This window comes from Xenopus tropicalis, chromosome 1 (assembly GCF_000004195.4).
Source record: "Xenopus tropicalis strain Nigerian chromosome 1, UCB_Xtro_10.0, whole genome shotgun sequence".
Taxonomy (NCBI): domain Eukaryota; kingdom Metazoa; phylum Chordata; class Amphibia; order Anura; family Pipidae; genus Xenopus; species Xenopus tropicalis.
In genome coordinates this window covers 44,436,449-44,459,090 of record NC_030677.2, presented here as the reverse complement: position 1 = coordinate 44,459,090, position 22,642 = coordinate 44,436,449, and the positions used below count along the sequence as shown (strand labels likewise).

Here is a 22,642-nt window from a genome sequence, read left to right as displayed (position 1 = left end):
CGCCTGATCTGCACTAAGTTACACCCATTTCAGCCACACCCCCAACTGATTTTGCTGCTAGTACATGCAGAAGGGTTGGCATTTTTGTTTGTCTAGAGAAAGTCTACAAATGTATTTTAGTAGTAGTTGTAGTAGTTTGTTTATTAGTTTGAATAAATGTGCAAATGATCAAAGAAGTTTAATTTTATTTTTTGTAGATTTTTCCCCCATTATATAACAAAATAATAGATGTTCATTGGAAATGGCTGTGAGCCTAGAAAGGCTATGAAAACAATATAAGCATTAACTATATTAGAACAGATACAGTTAATAGTGCATACTGCAGTTCAAACACAGTGAAAACATATGTGAACACATTCTCTAACAATATTACACAGTACTCAATACACAATGTTTCAAACTATGTTTCTGATTGGAAGCCCAGTGACTTAATGACACTTTGGCAGTCACAAGGCATTAGCCAGTATAACATGTAAAGTGGCACTGTGTATGCATTACAAGTACAGTTTTAAGTCCAAAGTAAAATATTTTAGTCCATCAGTAATGCTGTTCTCCTCTCACACAATTCTCATATATGACAACATGTTTTAAATGATTTACTGGATTGGCTGTTGGTACTAAAAGTGTGAGGTCCACAACAGGCCGTCTTATCCCATAATGTTCTTTTGCGTCCCAGCTAAATACTATAGCTTAGGCAAGGGAAGCTGGCAGCCCTCCAGATGCAGTTTGCCTTTCAAAGCTACAGATATCCCCAGTAACAACCAAGAGTATGTCATCCCACCACTAATACTAGTGGACAACAGCTAGTGAGTAACAGACGTGTCCTTTGTCTCATGTATACGATTGTGCTTTGTGCTCTCCATTACTACAATACAAACGTATTCTATTAAATGCAAAAATGAAAATAAGCTTGTGCATGATTCCAAACTTCTAGCATGTTTATATTCTATTGTTATACATTGATAGCAAAGAATGGATAAGGACAACATAACACTCCCTCTAGTGACAAATGGATGTGTTCCTACAGCAACTAAATATAAATATGTTAAAGGACATTAAGACATTTTGGCCAAAAACTACCAAGATAATTATTCTCTTTACTTTTAAATAAAACAGAGATTCTGTGTCCATAAGAGCTAAACTACATGGGAGATTTTGTAGGATGGTGCTGAATCGACAGAACTCACCTTTCAAGTTGGATGTAGTTGCATGGGTCAAAATATAATATTCAGCCAACTTAATGTACTGCAATAAATGAGCCAACAATCTCTGTATTCTTAAAGGGGAAGGCACCAGCACACTAACAAACTCTTTCCTATAATATGAAAAATGTATCTACTCAATATGTAGAAGAAAACAAGACACATTTACCTGGAAAATTATAAAAATGCGGAGAAAAACAAAATCTCTAATGAAAGAACAGAATGACCAGTTGTTCAGTTGCCCTACATCCCAGGCTCGATTTCCATTCTTTGATAAAAGTATGAGTCTCTTGTTTAAATAACAATGCACATATTATGTGCTGGGAAATCAAACTTTGCATTTTTAAAATCTTTCATAGCTTGGCCCTACACATTGACACTAATTAGTGATTTAATGATAGACTGTGACGGCATCATATCCCTCTGGCGGCCTCATACGTGCTCTGGCATGAGCTTCGCAGTACAGCTGGCCCTCCACGAAGAAGTAGCCTTTTTGTTTCAAGTTTAGATTGCAGTCAGTACACACAAAGCAATCTGGGTGGCGCAATTTATCCTTCGCCTTCACAACTGTGCCCCTGTGTAGTACAAGAAAAGAAAGGCGAACCCTGTTAAAATGTTGTGTTATTTTTATATTATTATTTCTCAAGAAAAAGAAATAGGATCACAAATTGAAGTATAGTCTGGAAGTCTCAAAAAGGAGACTGTTATATAATGAAAATGAAACTCCAAATAAAGCAAAAATCTTAATATTTTTAATAGTGAATGATTGTTTAACATTTCCCAGTAACAGAATGTATTCATAAAGAAGGAGTAAACACAGTCATGTTGCATTTAAGATCTGTGCCTTCAAAGATGCCCCTAGCAGCTCCCCCTATGCTTTACTGCTGATTCACAGTAGTTAATTGAGCTTATGGACTGACATTATATATACAACATAAATATTAAAATGCAGATTTACATTACCTGACAGCACAGAAACCAGGGCATTGTGTATCTGAATTTATTAATAGTCAGTCCTCTTGCATCAGCTTCTGTGAGATATATAACCTCACTTTCTGCTGTGTTGATGATTTTTGATGACCCCCTAAGCTTAGCTTCTATCCAACTGCCCAGAGCTCACTGAGCATGTGCAGTGTCACTGACACTCAAAAGATGGGGACCTTTTGTGTCAACCTTGCAGGCATGGATCATTAATGTCATAGGGCTATTGAACCATTGCATTAAATGTTAACATACCATTACAACTTATATATGGAGCATGCCCCTGGCCACTGTACATTAAACCATCCTTTCAAGCTAGGGCATGGCCCATGGATGGAAACAACTGGTGACAAAGACCAGGGATAAGTGCATCCCATGCACAACACTCATGTATATGGTAATAACTGAAGAAGCAAGAAAACAAAACATGGGCAAAGAAGGATCCTTATTAGCATGATTATATACTGATGAATTTCTCCTACTCTCCCACTAACCCAGCCCCAGTACAGTGGAACTGGTGGCCAAACCTGACCAAGTTAACAGAAAAATGGATTCCTTCATCAAATTCCATTCAGAATAGATATTTCCAAACTTACACTATGCCATTTCCACAGCGATCACAGACGGGCACTTTCTGTACAGCAGCTGCTCCTGTGCTTGGTTTGGTCATTGGGGCTCTAACACTTCTGGTGCCTGCTGGGCGATCTTTAAAAGGAGAAAAAACAGAAATCGGTAAACACAATGGTTGTGTGAGGAGAATTATGGGGTAACACAAATGCTGAGTACACATAAATATGATATACATCTTTCTGAGTTTGCTAGATAGATATTCTTTTACTTTCCCTTAAAAGCATGGTGCTCCAAATTATATAAGCACCTCTTATCTGGAAAACCCCAGTTCCCAAGCATTCTGGATAATATATCCTAGACCTGTATTTATGTAATGGTTATGTTTTCTAAATATGAAGCTCCTACAGCAAAATGACAATAACAGGAACACCCTTCCATATCAGAGATTTTTCATTTTTTTCTTTTACGGAAATAAACAATTACTTGCCAATAACTTGCCACTATGGGCATGAACAATAGCTACAGTATTACAAATCAGCATGTTTCTAGCCTGAGAGCACTGATGTGCAGGTCGTGTACCTGTGCTTTATTTGTGGCAATGCCAAATGTTTTAGGATTGGCGAGTGCTAAATACAGAATATGTGACCTATTAAACGCACTTAGAAAGATTACATTGACTGGGACTTATTTAATGTGATGTGATGGCATTCTCTATATACTCACCTGGGTCATCGTCGACCATGTCCTGCAGTATTTTGAAGGAGCCAGACTGCCTGGGTTTGTTGGGATGTTCTGTATCATCATGCAGAAGCTTGTATACATCTGACTGAGGCACAGCAGGAGGAACTGGATCACTGCATTGTACCATAAAGCACAGAAAAGAAACAACAAATGACAAATTAATTCCTGAAAGCATTATTATAAAGCCTGATTAGTTAGGAAAACAGTACAAAATGGGGCACGGTTGAATGGACGTTATTTGCAAAGATACTCTGCTCCCATACACATACGGTACTTGCAGTTTGCACATAGTATGAACAGAGGTGTATTTACCATACAGGCACCCCAGGGCCCATGCCTAGGGAGGCAGCTCTAAGGGTGCCTATATGGGAAAAATCATTTAATAAAATTCCAAGCCCACAGACAATGGCCTCTCAATCTGTTGGCAGAGTGTTAACCGCCGCTTCCAATCTGCACAAAGCCTATAATCTTATGTGAAGGTCAAGAAGGAAGGTTGCCAATACAATACAGTGCAGAGCACAAATTCTGTTGAAATGACTTGTGTAAAAAGGTGCAAAGTACAGGGGGCACGGATGCAAGGGAGCCATTGAATCAACACCCACCTTGAGGAGATGTTACTTCCTGGGTTTCTTTACTATGCTGCCCCTACACAGAAGTGAATGTGTACCACCAAAGTAAATGTGTACCACCAAAGTAAATGTGTACCACCAAAGTTTTGAGATTTAAAAAAAGTGTAAAAGAAATGCATGAACAACCAGAATATATGATAAAAGGTTCCATCCATTTCTTTGGGGACAAAAAGTAACCACACATAAGAGATAACACAGACTTAGTGAGCAGGACATGGTATGATGTACCCATATCTAACAAACTCACTAGGGGGCACATATATGCTGCACAGAGTATCCTGTTAGTGCAGCGCATTAACCTTCTCTGCATCTATTGTTGTACTGGAACCTCTTTTATTACAGATTGTGAGCATGTTCACCTTTGAATTAGCCTCTAGTATTTCATATATAAGGTTATTCTAAACAGCTTTTCAATAGTTGTTCAATGTGGCAATGTGGGTGTCAGGGTCACTGACCCCATCAATAAAAAACACAAAGTGAAACATTTACTGTTATTCTTTTTTGTATTGATTCTCTTTCTGCTACTGATTTATATGTGGTCTTGTACAGCAGTTCAAAGACAGAGAAACATGTTCTATTGAAAAGTGTGTACCACCTTCAGTTAATCCTGGGAAATCAACAGACAAAAATGGTATCGAGGTATGTAAATGTAGCCTCAAAACTCTCTAAAATTTGCCGCATAAAAAAAGGGCGTGGTCATGTTAAAAAGCGCAGGTGACAAAAAAACAAAAAAGACGTGGGCGACCAAAACAGACGTGGGCAACAAAATAGACACGTTTCGTTTCACAAATTTTTTGCCGTTTTGCGAATTTTCTTGCCGTTTCACGAATTTTATGGCGAAGCGAAACAGGACAGATTCGCTCATCACTAAATGTGAACAATCAGTGTAATAACAGGTACTAGGAAACCAGTTCTTTCTGCGGTGCCAAAACATATTTCCTATGCATGTTGCTGGGACTGTGACGATGCAACATAAATATGACCTACAAAAAGGGAGATTTCCTGAGATTTGTGGCCATGCTTTAGGTAATATCTCTCTAAATGTCACTAGCAAGTAAGCTCTCTGAAAAACATAATAAAGGTGGCCGTACACGGGCCCGACCCCAATCAGACCATGGCTAAATTGGCTGAATGAACAGGCTGATCAGGCTTTCAGAGCAAATGGATAGATACTATCTGAGGGTCTATACACATGCATGGCCACCTTACACATGCACCTTCATTTGTTTGGGCTGACTGCCCAAAATATCCAAACAGTAGGAAGTAAAGACTAGTCACTAAAATGCAGCTTTTCTCCACTTCCTTTAGGTAACTGATGGAAATTTTACATCAGGGACAATAATCCTTGATCAACCAGGATAGCTTGATTGTCAGTTGAAATAGTCTTACAACTGGCCATACATGCCCAGATGGCCAGGCAGTATGATCAGCTAAACTGCCCAATTAAATCTGGGCGCATACATGAGGTATGCTTTAGCCATATAGTTGACAAATAAATGCTCAGTGAAAAATCAAGGCCAGCGTTCTTGTTTTTTTGCATTGCTGCTTTACTAAGAGGAAGGTATTCTTTAGAAGGGTCATTTACGACTGCAAGGTGCAGTTTTGGATGCAAATCACTATGTTTTTTAACCAAAATGCAGCGAAAATATTCAGATGGCGTACTTTTAAGGGCTTAGTGTCAAAATAACACCTGAATCCAATTCTTTATGCACAAGGACACTCTTCCTACTGACGCCCGCAGCTGTGGGGACCCTGGAGTTGCTGCAGTAGCTTCAGAGTTCCCCAGTGTCAGGAAGTATCTTAAAGGAACAGTAACATAAAAAAATTAAAGTGTTTTAAAGTAATTAAAATATAATGTGCTGTTGCTCTGCAAAAAACTGGTGTTTCTGCTACAGAAAAGCTACTATATAAATAAGCTGCTGTGTAGCCATGGGGGCAGCCATTCAAAGGAGAAAAGGCACAGGTTACATAGCAGATAACTAGTAGATAAGCCCCATATAATGGGGATTTTTCTGTTATCTGCTATATAACCTGTGCCTTTTCTCCTTTGAATGGCTGCCCCCATGGCTACACGGCAGCTTACTTATATAAACTATAGTAGTCTTTCTGAGGCAAACACACCAGTTGTACCAGTGCAGGGCAACAGTACATTATATCGTCATTACTTTTATACACTTTCATTTTTTGGTGTTACTGTTCCTTTAAATAAATGGTGTCGAATGACTGCATCCATTTTACTGCGCAGCCATAAATGATCCTAATTCATTATTATATGACACCATAACTAACATGAGTTGATTTCTAAGACTGAGTATCCATTTTTACAGAAATATACCTCATTGGGGTCTTCTCTCCTAGGATGGTTGAAACCTGCCCTTGTAAACTTTCCATAACATTGTCATCAGAATACAGCTGCATGGGGGTATTGAACTGGGCATGGACAATCTTCACTCCAGGAAGCTCCATTTCCAATGGGACGTTGGGTGCAATCCTAGAGGCAGCTTTCAGCTCTACAGGATCTATAGTGCTCACTGTGCTGACGGAAGAAGGGGTGCTGCGTCCACTGCCAGGGTCAAAACCTGAAGGTGTGCTGCTTCCACTGTGTCAGCCAAGTGCAAGGGGAAAAGTGGGGGAGTGACAGCCAGGAAGGGAAAGTTTAGAGCAAAGAAAAATGTGGTAAGATGTTAGAAAGAAAAAGTTGATAAATGAAACAAGAAGGAAGGCAAAATACTAATGTAAATTAAGCATGCAAATAATTCCGGAATGAGTCATATTTATACATACTGCCAATGGCCCTCATGTCTGGAGACATCTGTAGTCTGCTGGACAAATTGTCAGGGCTTAGCAGAAGGGAAGTACGGTTAGGGCAGTTCTTGGCATGGTTATGATGACTTGTGCAAACCAAAGGCCACAATGCCACAAACTTCTGGCCAGGTTTGTGGAGAAATGGGGGTGACATCAACTCAATATTGACCTTGATCTATAAAATAGCTCTAGAGGGTACAGCCCAAAAGGGTATATCCACACTGGGTGCATGCCCAACATATCCAATATTTATATTTTAGAATTTTGGCAGGTATGTATTTATAGGCTGTCAGTGGTAATAACAGCAGGAATAATAAAAGCCAATGTAGTCACAGGGGCACTTTAGTGAAAGTTTTTAGGTTCTCAGTGAGTCAGCATGCATCTACAAGACTCTATAGAAAGCAAGCAGATAGGTTTCCCCAATTACCCCAGAAAATGCCAAAAGCCTTATTCTAGTGTTTGATATAAAATGTTTTGGCAGTGTTAGCAAGGATGTAACAACTGAGACAGCAGATCCATCAGGTTCTGGGAACCCCCTGGTATGGACAACCTAGTAAGAGGTCCTGATAAAGGGGCAATTTCCCATTGGTTTCAAATGGGTAAAAGATTTTGTTGTGGAGCCCAATATATTTCATTTTTGCCACCAACTGCCAGAGAAAAGCAATGCTTTATGTAGAGACTTGTGAGCCTTAGGGCAGTGACACATGGGGAGATCAGCCGTGCCACAACAAATCTCAATTGTCGCGGGCGACTAATCTCCCCGCAATGCCATCCCACTAGCTAGAATCTAAATCGCCGGTGGGATGGCATACGAGGCGCCGCGATTTTCAGAAGGCGTCGAAGTATCCTCTCAAGGCAATTTACATTAGCCGGTGGGATGGCATTGCGGGGAGATTAGTCGCCCACGACATCGGAGATTTGTTGTGGTGCAACTAATCTCCCCGTGTGTCACGGCCCTAACAGAAAATTGTTTAAAGTCCCTCACCCCACTAATCTTGGTGCAGTAAGAGAAAAGTCACCCAGTTACTTTCTACCCCTTTGTTATTTAAAAGTCAGTCACTCAAAAGAACTGTAGTACTTATCACATAGCCAATATACTGTGTGTTTCACATGCACAACGTATATATAGTAGAAAGGTTTTAACCTGCTTCGGCCTGGCAATATGAAAGGCTTAGGCCGGATATTGTGCTTGTGCTCAAAGTAGCCCAGATCCTGTAGGACAGAAAACAGAATTGAAAGCATTTCTGTATATCTCACGGTTATTTAATCTTCCACAGCCCCTATGTTGAATTCGCAATGTTTTATATACATTTATTGATATATGCACCCAAGGCCACCATTACAAAATACAGCTAAACGCATTCTTGCCTGAAGTGATAATGCTTCCCAACCCATCTCTTAGTCATTCATCAACCCTTGTTCAGCTTAGCAAGAAAAGCAACACAAACAATTCCTTGTTCTAAAAATCCATAATTGGTCATTAACGGAATCATGTTTTCCGAATACTTTTGAAACTACAGTAAAGCTGCCATAGAGGTTTTTAAATGAAGGAAGTCGAACGGAAGTCAACATTTATATGTAAAGGATAATTTCTATACAGCAGTTAGGATAATGAAAAGGATAATGAATGTCTACACATAACTGTTTGTTAGGGATAAAAACACATGCACATGCAGAAATAGCAGTATAGCTAATAAAAAAATCATCATCTCAAAACAAGCTTTGAACTTAATAGTGGAATGTTTGAAATGCTTTCTCAAGGTAAGCAGTCAGATGTTTTTTGCAAACAACAGGCGAATAAAGAGTGTTCTCCTTACCCTGAGGCAGTATCCCTGATGCCAGCCCTTCCCCCCCTGCCTCACTAGAGAGAGAGTGCGATTGCAACATCTGTACTATTAAGATGGGTTTCCTGCTTAAAAATGGAATTTTGGCTCCATTAACACCAGGGCTGACTTTTTGCCACCTCTAGAAACCTGCTGAACATTGCCATATGAGGCTAGGGTAGCCAGGGTTGGGCAGGTCAGGGCTGTTTTGGTGACCAAGAGAATGCTGCACTTAGTTTTTTGTGTTGGAGCAGTCGAGGGGGGGGGGGAGCATAACTAGTGTAGAATGAACAATAGTGCTCAAAAGTGTCAAAATTCTGATTTAAAAACACCATTATATTTTGCTACCCCACAACAACCACCAGTTGATGAGAATGAGAGGTATGGAAATAAGTTTAAGAAACCGACAACAAATGATCTCCTCCCAACTCAAACTTCAAGGCCCCTCATTGTCCTACACTGCTTATTAACATTATAAGACTGTGATGCAATTAAAATAAAGCCCCCCAGCAATCTTGGATTACGCTGGCAATATTTACCTTTTTTTTTGTGTACAAATAATGGCTTTATCAACTCCAGAATGTGGGTTAGACTGAGCACTGGCAGAAAGGGGTTTGTAGCAGCTGGTCAACGCTACAGCATGGGTTAGACTGTGCATTGGCGATTTTTTTCTGTGACCCTCAGGAGGGCTGGAAGTAGAAGGCCAGAAAATCGCTCTAATCCCAGACGTACAGTAGCCCCAGCAACACTGAGAATCCAATCTACTCATAGAACTTCACCAACATAAAATCACCTACCACTGGGGACTCCCATTCTTATTCCATGTCTCTTACCAGAGTCGCACAATTGTTATATGGAGCTTTAAGTAACAAGACAAACTACTGCACCAGCCCCACTACGACTGAACCATCTGAAACCTTCTAAGCACTGCCAGAGCGACACAAAAAATCAATACACTGCCTGGATGGCTACTTCCCACCATGAGGGAAAATGGTGAGGTAAGTAACCTACTACTGGAGGCCTGCAGTGGACCCAACTCCTAATATTACACCTACTCTTCATGACACATCTTTGGTACCCGAGGCACTCTTCCAATGCTTGCCCCTGACACTCTGGGAAGGCCCCAAGATACCATCAACCCCCAAGCAACTTTTATACCACTTGCTATTTACATGGTAAAGTACTATAAGTGGACCTGTTGTGAACTGTTTGTAGGGGGAACCACTAAGTTGGTTGGTTATAATTTACAGTTCTTTTTGTTAACAGTTATAACTTTTTGTTTTAATCAGTCCTAAATGTCGCCTCTATTTCCCTCTTTTCTCTTTCTTCTATTTTCCTTTGTCCCCATGTCATCACCAGAACCAACCACTCCATCCCAATCCTTTTCTTTTCACACAGGGCTCTCGCTATTACTAATGATGAGTGAATCTGTCCCTTTTCGCCGGGACAGATTTTCACTGTCCACTACAGGCTAAAGACCATCACTTTGGCACTGATAGCTGCATACTTTTACAGATAGGCAAAAGAATGTCAAAAAGACATTCACACAATCGCTATATATGCTTCCTCTATAAATGCTTCAGAATTCTTTAACACCCATGACACCTTTATTGGGAAATACAGATGTGGTGAGCTCATTGTGGCCAGAGAGACAGTTTGGGCCGCTCATAAAATTGTGATCAGAGGGATTCTTATAAAATAAGCCTCTATATCCGCAAACAAAAAGAAGATATAATTACACCAAAAACTATCCCGCAAGGATAAGGAACTTAATTACAACATTGCACTCATGGCACAAAAGACCAATTTCTTGGCTGGGGAGGATATACTCCAAAAAATGGTAATAGTCCCCAAAATGTTATACCTGTGTGTACACTCCCTATTCCCATAAACATCTCAGATATAGAGGCACTGCAAAAAGAGATGCTTAGGCCTTTATGAAACAACAAACACCCTAGGGTAAATAAGGCAGTCATCATATGGCCAGTGACACAGGGAGGCCTCCATTTTTACAACCGCATTTATTACTGAAAAGCGGCCCTGCTGTTTCAAATGTTTAAACTCCATTGTCACTTCTCTGTTGTTAGATAGGTTCCCTAGAAGCTCACTAACTGACACCACTATTGCCAAGAGCCTTTTTATGGACTGGTCTGAAATCTAGACCCCTAGCTACAAGCACCAACCCGATATTGAAAAATACTATAAAACTTTGGGATAACCTCAGATCAAAATATAATGAATGGATCAGCTCAGAGCACTGGAAAAACACAAATACATGGAACTCTGGGAAGAGAGACTAAATTTTACACAAGATACAGAGCAATGGCATTAGATCACATCAGAAAGGCATCCATCAATACAATCGTCAACAAAAACACCAATAAGCTGCTATATGACTAGTACCTGTCCCCAGCTAAACTAAGTAAAATGTATGGCTCTGTGCAAACACAAACACTTTTGAGCAAATACACTACAACAAATTAGAGGGAATGTTGTTTCTGTAGGTTAGTAGAACTGAAGCAAACATTATATACATTATTTTATTATGTTAATGACAAGTGGTTGCATCAAAAATCAGTAACAGTATCAGTCATACTAATTGATGTTAAAGGATCATGTTATACATTATATATATTAAGCAGCATGTAACAAACCGTTTTTATGCCCCAGTGAACCCACTACCAACTTGCTTTTCAGGACAACTGGTCAGATTACATTTACTGTATGTTCATTCTAGAATCTTCTTCAGAGCTAAACTTTTGGGCTTTTAAAATATTTTTTCCTTAAATTTAAATGCTCTCAAACTTAATAAAGACCTTCTATTCAGGGTATAGTCACATACAGGTTTGGGACAGAATAAAGATGGAGATTGTTGTCCCTCATCTTAAGTGAAGTTGCTTTGGCCAGTAAATGTCTGTTGCAGAAGATGTATTGCATGCTACTCCTAATTACAGAACAAAACCCTTATCCAGAGAGCCCCTGTATCAACCATTCCAGATAACCAGCTATTTGTTTGTAGTAAATACATGAGCCAATAGAGAAGCACCAAGCTGTCATGAATTTCCCAGTTATGTGACTAGTCTTAGAGAAAATCTTCTGGGTTGGAGAAGAAATATGACAATACAGTGGATTCTCATGCAATACTTACATTTGATCTGCATTGGGAATAAGCCCTCGCATCTGGCCATGAAATGCATCCTTAATGTTGCTGGATGAATATAGCCCAATTGGCGTGTTATAGGATGAACTGACTACCTGCTTTTTGTCCCCAATGTTTGTTGCTGCTACAAATGGCTGTGCCCTTCTGTTATGTGCTGTACCAATGGGCTTGAATTCCTGTATGCATTTAGACAAAACACACCAAACTGCTGTTCATGCGGATTAAACACACAAGCAATGCAAACTCGTATTCATTACTCAAACACAACGATAGGCACATGGATGGACAGGTTATACTATACTAATAATATACTTATACTAATCTATATCCCCCAACACATTTGCTTACATTCTATTTACATTTCTTAACATATTTAAATGACTCCAGGGTGCTTGCTGTTATACCCCTGCCAATGCATTTGGGCTTGGTGCATACCTATTCCATTGGCTAATGTACAAAGAAAAGTATTATTTACCTGTGGTTCAGCTTCCAGATTTATTTTAAAAGGATGTGCTTTTCCATCTTCACAGACCTGTGGTGACCAAATCCTTGTTTCTGCCCTGCAGAAAAGATCAGAGAATTAAGCAGGGCTGCTAGGAGTCCAGTTGGAAGGGAGAAAACATGCCAGCTAAAGTATGAGGTAAAAACACAAATCTGAAATGGCGATAAATACTTTTTACAGTTCTGATTTATGGACTTTCTAAGAAGTTTTCTATATAGGAAATGTTAAAGAACTCTCTGTATGTCATTTTCTCACTGTGCTCTATCAGTTGTGATACTTCTAGTGCTGCAGTTGTGTTGGAATCCCAATATTAATTAGGAGGCATATGCTAGTAGTGTAGTTGAGACTACACATCAGATTCTTAATAAGAAAATAACTTTTGGGCACATCAGTTTCAGTGCATCAGAATTCATTTGTTCATAACTTTTAGGACGGATTGTAAGCTCTACGGGGCAGGGACCTCCATCCTTTTAACTTATTGCAACTGTATCTTGTATTTATTTGTATTTATTGTTATACTTTGTATTTATCTATTATTATCTTAATAACCCCCTGTTTGTATTAATGTATTCTACTGTACAGCGCAGCGCTTTATAAATAAAGATTTACTAAAGGGGGAATTGACTTTCTCTGGCAAAAATTCTCCAAAAAGACAATTGCCGCGCATTCGCTTATTTAATAACAGGCGCTTCTGACTGAAGCTCAATTTTCACCCAGGCAAAGAAGTACAAATTCGGTAATTTACTAAAGGGCGAACTTTGCTCTTCCTTCCACTTTTCGCTCAAATGCAATTTGCCAGCTTCTAGCTAGTGAAATGATTAACCTAGGTCTGTAAAGTAACTGTATTAATGAAAATAAATCCTGCTTTCCCCCAAAAACATCATATCCAGCATCAAAACACATGCGCTTTTTCTTATTTACAGTATTATTCTGTATATAAGTTGTTAATGTAAAACCTATTTTCCCCCAATTTTTTTTAACTCCTGTATTGTGTAATATTATTTTTTTCTGTGCCTGACTTTGTTCTTAAGCAGCTGATAAGAGAGTTTGTCTTCCTTTTTGTTCCATGGACATGGATTGGGTGCATCCCTTATTTGTAGATTATAAAGGGAATAAATTAATATGTAATTGGTAAATATTACAACCTGCAAGACACTGTAATAAGCTTGTTCTCTCCACCATTTACAGAGGCCTCTATTGTATATATACAGTATAATTTACCCTAATACCCTGCAGGCTACAGCTTGTTAAAAAATGTTTGATGCTCAAAAGGCAAGTAATATTCAGAACTCGCCATGTTATTGTGCTAGTCTCTTCTTTATGCACACTTTCTGGCAGTATTTAAATGACATATATAGTCTATTTCACTAGTGAGGTGCCAAAATATTAGGAACCCTCCCCCTCAGTGAAATAGATTGCTGAATTTTTTCCCTGGGCTGGTGCTCCTGTAAGAAGAGAACCGCATCAGCCTGAGGAAAAAACTGTCTGAGCAGCGTGCTGCAATTTTACTTACCTTTCTACTGGCATCCCAGGCATCCCCTGCGCGGATACAGTATACCTGTCGAGATTTATTCTACTGCACATGTGCCAAGCACCAAGTAATAAGAAAGTAAGGTATTGAGATGCTGATGCGGTGTGGTTCTCTCCTAACAGGAGCACCAGCCCAGGGAAAAAAAACTGCCAATCTATTTCACTGGGGGTGCAAAAAAAATTGGCACCACCTAGTAAAACAGATTTCACATGTCATTTAAGGGAGAACTAAACCCTAAAAAGGAATATGGCTAGAAATGCCATATTTTATATACTGAACTTATTGCATCTCTATATTAGTAATTATCCAGGCCTTTGAAGTTGTCACAGGAGCTTCACATCTTTGATTTTGTTAGAGGTGTCAGTGACACGCACATGCTCAGTGGGCTCTGGGCTGCTGTTGAGAAGCTGAGCTTAGGGGTCTTTGCAAATTATCAAGCAGAAAATAAGGTTTGTTGGTCATAGAAGCTGATGCTACAGGGCTGATTATTAAATTCTGATGCTAACTGCACTGGATTCTAAACTGCCATTTACTAATAATCTGTATTATTTACTAACCAGTCTTACTTTTATATTCTATATATACAGTATATAGTGAGTGGGTCCCTAAGCTCAGGTAAGTGACAGTAACACAGAGCATGTGCAGGGAATCAGCAGAAAAGAAGATGGGGGGCTACTGGGGCATCTTTGGAGGCACAGATCTTCCCTGCTATAGAGCTGTGGTTGCCTTGGGCTGGTAGAAACCCAAAATATACTGTACAGCATTTCTGCGTACCTCTTTAGTTAAGTGTTCTCCAAACCTGATAATGATGACTACAGCCACCTCATTCTGACCAAGAACAGTTGCCAGTAACAGTGACTAACTTCATTATAACACCACTGTTAAATTCCTACCTCTCAATTTTCAAGCACAGTTGATCCATAGCGGCTTTAATCCTATCTTGCGCCTCGGCATGGGTCATATTCTCTGTGCCGAAGCCATCAATGGCAAGGATCACATCACCAGGGCACAAGTTAGCCAAAGAGGATTTGCTTCCTGGGGTTATCTGCAAGAATCATGAACAATCCTTAGAAAAGGCACACTTGAGGAAAGACAGTAGCCTACTGGTCAGTATATGGAAGAAACCAGTAATGGTCTCCAAACCCGCCTGTGTGGCACTAGCCTAACTTATGAAAACAAGTTTCTTTTCCATAACATTTCTATTCTGATAGGAGTGCACTGTCTATGGAGAAGTACTGCTAATACTGTATAACATGATACATGACACCTAATACACTATGATGCATTTTACAAGCTGCTATAATTAGTTGAAAATGCAGTAAATTGTAGGCTGCATTGAATTCGCTGTATGAGAAACACATTTAGTTATACAGATATGGGGGGAACTTTACAAACTATTGGTTGTCAATAAAACACAGTTTAAGGATCATGTTAATTTATATGGACAGATTTTTTACATAAATAGCTAAAATCTAAATGAGAAATGCTATCTAAAGTTTGAGTGAGAAGCGAGCTCACATTTTACCCCACCAGAATCTTTGACTTGTGTGATCACAGTGGGTGCCATAAGGAAAGGGGTGCTAGATCAGCCTCTAACTATGCACTCAAAGGTAAATTTTCTTGATGGATAATGGGAACACTGTACTTTTACACTACTTTTTTAGTTGTTGAAGGGCACCATGCACCATTATTTAATAAAATCTAATAACACTGAGAGACAGAGCTGTCATTCAACCCCACCTGTTTTTTTTAAGCCTAAATTCCTCTTTAAACTAAATGATAACATGAAATAAGGTGTCAAAAGGCCCGGAGTGGATCATTATCCCCTTTATGACATAGGGTTGATTGAGAGCTCTGGGGAAGGAATATATTCAAATGTGCTGCAAATCTGTGGCAGTGATTGAGTAGAGCTCATGTGATAATGGAGAGACAGATTGAGTTCTACAATACACACAGGTGTACAGACTTTGAAAAGCAATGCTAGAACAGTTAATTGAATGGCAATTAAAATGAAACCAAATAGACATAGCCAGGAATTAACATTGCAATGTGGAAAATGTATACTTGTTTCTAACACAGGAATATATACAGTCATTTACTTTATGGGCCATATTAACTAAGCAGTATTCCAGCACAAAAATACCCTCTTGATAGGTGCTGTCAGCCACCAAGGACACTTGCTTCAAATCTGGTTAAGACAAACGTTCTAAAGAATCAAGTTTTTATTTGTGAACTTTTCCAAGAAGACACCAGACTGTGATGACAGCAATATGAAACAGGTGCCTGAAGGAGATCTCACTTGAGCCCTATTGAGCGCTCAGTCAGTACCTTGCAAGTGTTTGGCAGTCATTGCTGTGATTAGAAATCTCTGCTTCTCATGTTCTTACTGCTCACCAAAGACTTTCACACTCCAGCTGGAAAGTGTTTAGTACTCAGCCCTTCATCTTCATATAGAGAATTACACAGTTCATGTTATTTCCCCACGTCCAATGTATATGCACAAAACCAGAGCTCAGAAATACATGCTACTGCTGCTTTTGTCTTCAAATGTTTCAAAATGAATGCTTATTTACAATGCAGCATTTCCCCCCAAAAGTCTTTTGTCTTTGGGGGCACTAGCTAAATAGTGTGCTGTGTAACTTGTGTGCAGTAGCAAATCAGAATCAGCTATGGTCATTTTGTGCAAACTGCAGGGTACGTTTTTTTGTGGAATTGGCATCACGTTTGTCAGACTAATGAATCATTAAGATCCCAAATTTGTTATTATAGGCAGTGTGCTTCCTATCATACCACAGAATTTTTTTTTAAAGTCAAAGGAGATATATTAAGAAATGGAAATGGCACCAAATGTTCTTTATTAATATAAATTTGAAGAATTCTTGGGTTTATAAGAAAGCTTATGTCCTACCCTTGTAGAGGTTACTAAACAATGAGGTCTGTTTGATTGTTACTAAAAATGAATGATAGAGAAGCAGCTGCTCCATTATTTGCCTTTAGACTGATGTATTTGGTGAGGGAGGCAAGGTTATCTGGTCCTTCCGTGGAACTGGCTGTCTGTTCTTGGACAGTGCTGCTAATTGAAAGGCTCTGCAATGTTTCAGGTATGCTAATTGACCTTTTCCCTTCATGACAGAAAAATTCATTTTCAGACCCCCGCATGTAATGGCTTCCCCAGGCGGCCTGTGAATTAGCCAGATTGTATACAAGTTACATCAGTGAGTGTAGAGGGATTGCTATAAATTACACCCTCCTACTCTTGTCAGCGGCTTGGCAGGTGCACCCCATGGCTGACCTCCCCCTGCCCCTGTGCATATGTTCAGCTCCATAGGATAATTCCCCTTCATTCCTGTGGCATCACTTGAGGAGACATGCGGGTGATCCTGTGTGAGGCAATCCCTGGATTAGAAACTCTATATGGAAAGCTGAAAGGAGCAGACAGCGGACATGTCTGCGCAAGCTTTGAAATAATTTCCTCTTCTCAGCAGAAACTGAAAGACTTATGAGTGAGATTCTATAACTCAAATGAAGACATTATCAGCCTTATGTGATGGAATGTTCAAACACCACCTTTACTGTCTGAAAATAATAATATAGTAAGGATGGCCCCCGGGCACAGGACCAGATAGGGAGACCCACTGGGAGATTACTACATCAACACACAGATGGGGTTTTCTAACCTACCTTGTAGATATCTGGCTGATTTGTGGCCAGAGATTGGTTGGTCACACCATTAGAAGGGCCCATACACAGGCTGATAAAAGCTACTAATGCAGGTCTCTGCTGTTGGCATCTTATTTGCTTGTGTATTGGACCACCATTAAAATGAGCTGTGGGTGCAGTGGCATAACTACCCATGTGTAACTGCATGGGATCTGAGGGAGAAAAGAGACTGATAAAAATTGACCTCCACCCCCCCTCACCCTCCTGCCTGTACCCAACACGCACTCCGTCCCTCCTACTTGCAGTTTGTACCCATTCTGGCCACGGGTGCTAGAGGGCACCAGAGAAGATATGGAATGCTGCTAAGTGGGTGTGGGCTAATTAGTATCCTTTGCCAGAAACACAGTAGGAAGTGGGTAGCCATTTAAAGCTTTGCTCTTACACAGGGCAAAGCCAAGCTGCAGTTCCCTGTCAGGTCTGCCCAGCTGCTGGCTGTCTGCCCAACATATTAAGACTGACTGGCATCATAGAGTTCAAAGTGCTATGCGCTGCCCTGCTCAGCCTGCCTGTGCTAGCAAGGTGCCTAATGCAATTACAAAAATATGTTCCATTAACTCTATATTTCCCCTTTACATGTAACATCATATTGGGAAAGCTTGTGAGCAGTGAACACATTAAGAAAAGGAATGCCTAAAAATCAGTCATGTGTGCTGCTTCACAAAGGAATTTTCTTCATAAATTCTCTCTACTAGCCACAATTGACTTAATCTCTTCCATGCTGTGCAACATTTATAGACATCCTGCAGGATAGCTTTGTGTCCTACATAGGACAAAAATCTATATACAAAAATCTATATACAGAATAAACATATATCTAGATATATAGATTGTCTGAGCTATTTGAAATATATCGCAAAATGATTCCTTTTGTCCTAAAGCCTCATGCTAATGACTTTGGTGATGACCTAAACTAAGTAAAGTCGGCCTGCCCACTCAAGTCACAGTGGCACGAGTAGAACTGATCATATCCCTGTGACTGGAGATGATGTGAAACAGCAGGGTTGGGAGGCCTTGCACCACACTGCCTGATTCTAAGGGTGAAGGCACACAGAGATACTAAGAAGCAGCTACTTGTCATGTCTACTAAAAGCCAGAAAATACCCTGCCACAGACAATACTGAGAATTACCTCTGCTAAAACACACATAGAGACAATTATCAGTAAATTATCAGCATTGTCTATTTTAGTAGCAGTGACACGTAACTGCTACTAGTAGCTCTGTGTGTCTTTACACTAAAAGATAGGATTAGGTATGAATGCAATGGCATACTGGGAAAATACTGGACCCCAAGCAAACTTGTTATTAAGATTGTAAGCTCTGTTGAGCAGGACCCTCTTTACCTTGTATATTGGTCATTACATGCATTTAATTTTCATGCTTGATGCATGCAGTCTTCTGTTGTACAGCAATGTGGAATAATAATAATAACAACCATAATAATAATGATAAGGATTATTAGGCCACAAAGGCCTGGGGCTATGGAAAAAATCTTGGGGCAGCATGCCACCTGCTGACACGCACTTGGGGCTGGGTAGGAGATATATGCCCATATGTAATGAAAGGCATCAAGTATACCCAGGAACAGTAAACCATAGCAACCAATACGATGTTTGTTTTGGAACAGGTGCTACCTGCTGATTGGTTGCTATGGGTTACTGCACCTGGGCAAACTTTGACAGCTATTTAAACCCCCTTTAACAGTTATTTAAATCTTCAGCCCAGTCCTCAATGAAGCCAGTCCACTGAGAGGGAACAAGCAGCCTTGCAGCACTAGTGTGGGTAGAGGCCCTGCATTTATAGCCTGTTAGTACAAAAAGGCAAGCAAATATTACTCTTAATAATTAATGTGGACTTCAGAGTGACTTTGCAGTTAGTCCCAATCATAATAAAAGTGGCCTTATAAGTTTGAATTCAGTGTATACCTCCCAACTGTCCTGATTCTCGCGGGATGGTCCCGATTTAAACAGCTCAGCCCAAAGTCCTGGATTCTTATTGAAAGTCTCTCATTTCCCTTCAGATCTCCTGCACTTAATGCCAAAAAACATACAATGTTTTTCAAACTTAATTAGATAAGTAGCTTTTGGCAGAGGGCCCAGAATACTCAACGCCTGCACTTAGATACAATTGTAATTAATAAAATTTCTTTTTGTCCCTCTTTGTATTTTTCAAATATTGGGAGGTATGTCAGTGTGCCTTTAGCAATGTGTTTCTGGGAAATGCAAAAAGTATTTACGATAAATTAGGGAAACATGCAAAGGTTCCTATATGAGGAGGAAACTCATTTGATGAATCCACATTTCATACAAGGACTAGTTTTGGGAGAGGGAATAAACAGCATTTTCCCCAGCATTAAAGAGGCCCCTTGTAAGGGATAAACATGCATAAAAGTACAAAGGACATAATAAAAGCTAGACATTTTCAAAATATACATTCAATTTAACCAGCCTGCATCCCTCTGACAGCATTCAGCATCACACTCTAAGCTAAAGCCTGATCCCAACTCATGTTTCCTGCATTGCTTCTTCTCTAACTCGGGCCCTGACAGGCTGTGATTTTTGAAAGCACTCTATGTTGTACAACATCAGTTACTTATCCCTGGTTAGGAATAGTGCCACAGTCCTGGCAGCAAAGCCTTCATGCCTGTTGGTGTTTCCAATAACTCACTTATGAATACTAATTAGCAGTTCATTAATATGCACTACAATGGGGCTTCCTGGAATGTCAAAAATTGCATTCTCAGTCAGACAAGTTACTTAGTGTAAGAAAATACACAAACCCCTCTGAAGAAGAAACCATTTGCCAGCCTGCAAAATCTGTTTCAGCCAGTGTGGAATTACAGAGCCTATTCTACTGCAGGTTGTTGAACCACCTACCCACTGCAGCTTTTGTAATTGCTACATACCCACTGCAGCTTTTGTAATTGCTACATACCCACTGCAGCTTTTGTAATTGCTACATACCCACTGCACACTACCCACCACCTGCAGCTAATAATAGAACTGCACAACCAATACACCACAGTTTGTAAAATTACTGCAACACTGCGTACTAACTACCTCGGATTAACTACCTACCACAGTTAGTGGAACTGCTGTACCCCCTTCCTACTACAGCTGGGATACTTCATCACCTATCTACCAGAGCTTATGGAGCTTTTGCAAACCCAAACCACCGCAGCTTCTGGAACTACTACACCAGGTCCCACCACACTGTTTAAAAACTGCACTACCTCCCTTACAAAACTTGTGGATTTACTGCACTACCTACCCACCATAGACTTTAGAACCAACAGTGGAACCATTAAGTAAGAACAAAACAAGTTGCTAGAAGGGCATATTTATGAAAGGGTGATACACAGCACTCACAACAGTTTTCCAGAGAACTCTGCATCTCCACAATTTTAGGGGCATACTTACTGATAAATATGCCCTATAAACCTTGAACAGAACATAACCTTCCCTACTCTGTTTGTGGAACCCTTGCACCCAAAATTCATGGAAGAATCTAAAACTGTTTACAAGGTATTGTGCAATAGTGACTGGAATATACAGCATGTGGGGAAGCCAGCCTCTTACAGAACACAATAATCAATACCATACTTTTCTGGACACATCTGGACTTATGATCATTATCCAAATGTTGAGTGGCAAGTATTTGTTCACTGACTGTGTATTTAATTGTTACTGTAAATCTACAAACACAAAAAACCAAGTGATCAAGGTATGGGATCTGTTATCCAGGATCCCATTATTCTGAAGTCTCCATGACAAGACAATGCCATCACTGATGCTCTGTCAGCAATTTCCAAACTAATGTATGCAAAACCCCCTGCTTATGAGCTGGCAGTGACAGGTGGGCAGACACAAAATGCCTGCGTTGCTATTTATGCAGTGTCTGCCAGAAACCTTAAAGCATGGTGATTCCAAAACATCCCTTATTGAGAAAAAAAGCATAGTTACTAAGCATTCCAGATAATAGGTCTCACACCATACCTGTATGATATGTGCTTTAATGGCATGATGGTACAGTGTGAAGTCCTGCTTAATCTTTCCTGATGGCACCAATGAACATATCCCATAACATGAACATGCCACTGGCTGCTTTCTGCCTATACACATAAGTCACATAAAATTCTCTGTGAGACATTGTGTGAGCGCGAATAGAAACTTGGCAGAGACCTGTATTGCATAACAGCATGATACTCAGTCCACTTCTGGTTTAAATCACTTGTCCCAGACTTGTCTATAAACATCAAACAATCTCTTCATTATCAATACAAAGACCCTCCTATGTTGTTATGAAAAAGGAATATAACAGAAAAAAACTATTGGGAAAAAAAAAACATGGAAAATGACATTAAACATAATCTGCCCTAATATCCACAGCTACAGTGGATCACGTATTTTGCTGCTTCGCAACATTAATCGTTTCCTATTAATCTTTTTAGAAAGTTGACTTACCCTAGATATGATTAAGGGCTGATTGAAATCAATGCCCCCAGTAAGCCTGAATCCCCAGGGAGCAGGCCCAGGGAGAACCACATTCTGTGGCATGGCTTTGCAAAATAGATCTCTGCTTTCTTGAGGTGAGAATGGGAAGGAGGAGGTTTCAGCTGCAGGTCAGTCAGTGAGATGATGTCCCCAGCTCCTGAGGCAGCAGCCTGATCTTCTGATGCTGTAGGATCTTCCCTTTATCCCTTTCCTTGGGCTGACGTCATGGCCTGGCCAGGAGACCCAGAGGGGGAATGAGAGGAGGGAGGGCTGAGGAGGGGGAATGGGACAGCCGGGCATATGTTTGGGAAGAGAGAGGAGGAATTCCTTTGCCTCTGGGACACACTTGAGTCTGGCTCTATTAACACTTACCCTCCCTTGCACTTATGGGTCAAACAGATCAATTCAGACTATAACAACATTGCTATGTTTTAGGGCTGGAGTGTAACCGTAGAATGAAGTCATGACTGGATTGCTTCCAAGGCCT

General features: G+C 40.1%; 1 protein-coding gene across 4 annotated transcripts; it reads right to left on the bottom strand.

Moving 5' to 3' along the window:
• Positions 1-167: 167 nt before the first annotated feature.
• Positions 168-22,396, bottom strand: pdlim3 (PDZ and LIM domain 3). Of its 4 annotated transcripts, none has more exons than XM_012959429.3 (8): positions 22,126-22,387; positions 14,838-14,989; positions 12,387-12,471; positions 8,073-8,140; positions 6,459-6,722; positions 3,477-3,607; positions 2,780-2,888; positions 168-1,777 (listed from the first exon to the last, which is right to left on the bottom strand). In XM_012959429.3, the coding sequence occupies exons 1-8, from the start codon at positions 22,216-22,218 to the stop codon at positions 1,594-1,596; spliced, it is 1,086 nt and encodes a 361-aa protein (XP_012814883.2). In that variant the 5' UTR covers positions 22,219-22,387; the 3' UTR covers positions 168-1,593.
• Between the last annotated feature and the right edge of the window lie 246 nt (positions 22,397-22,642).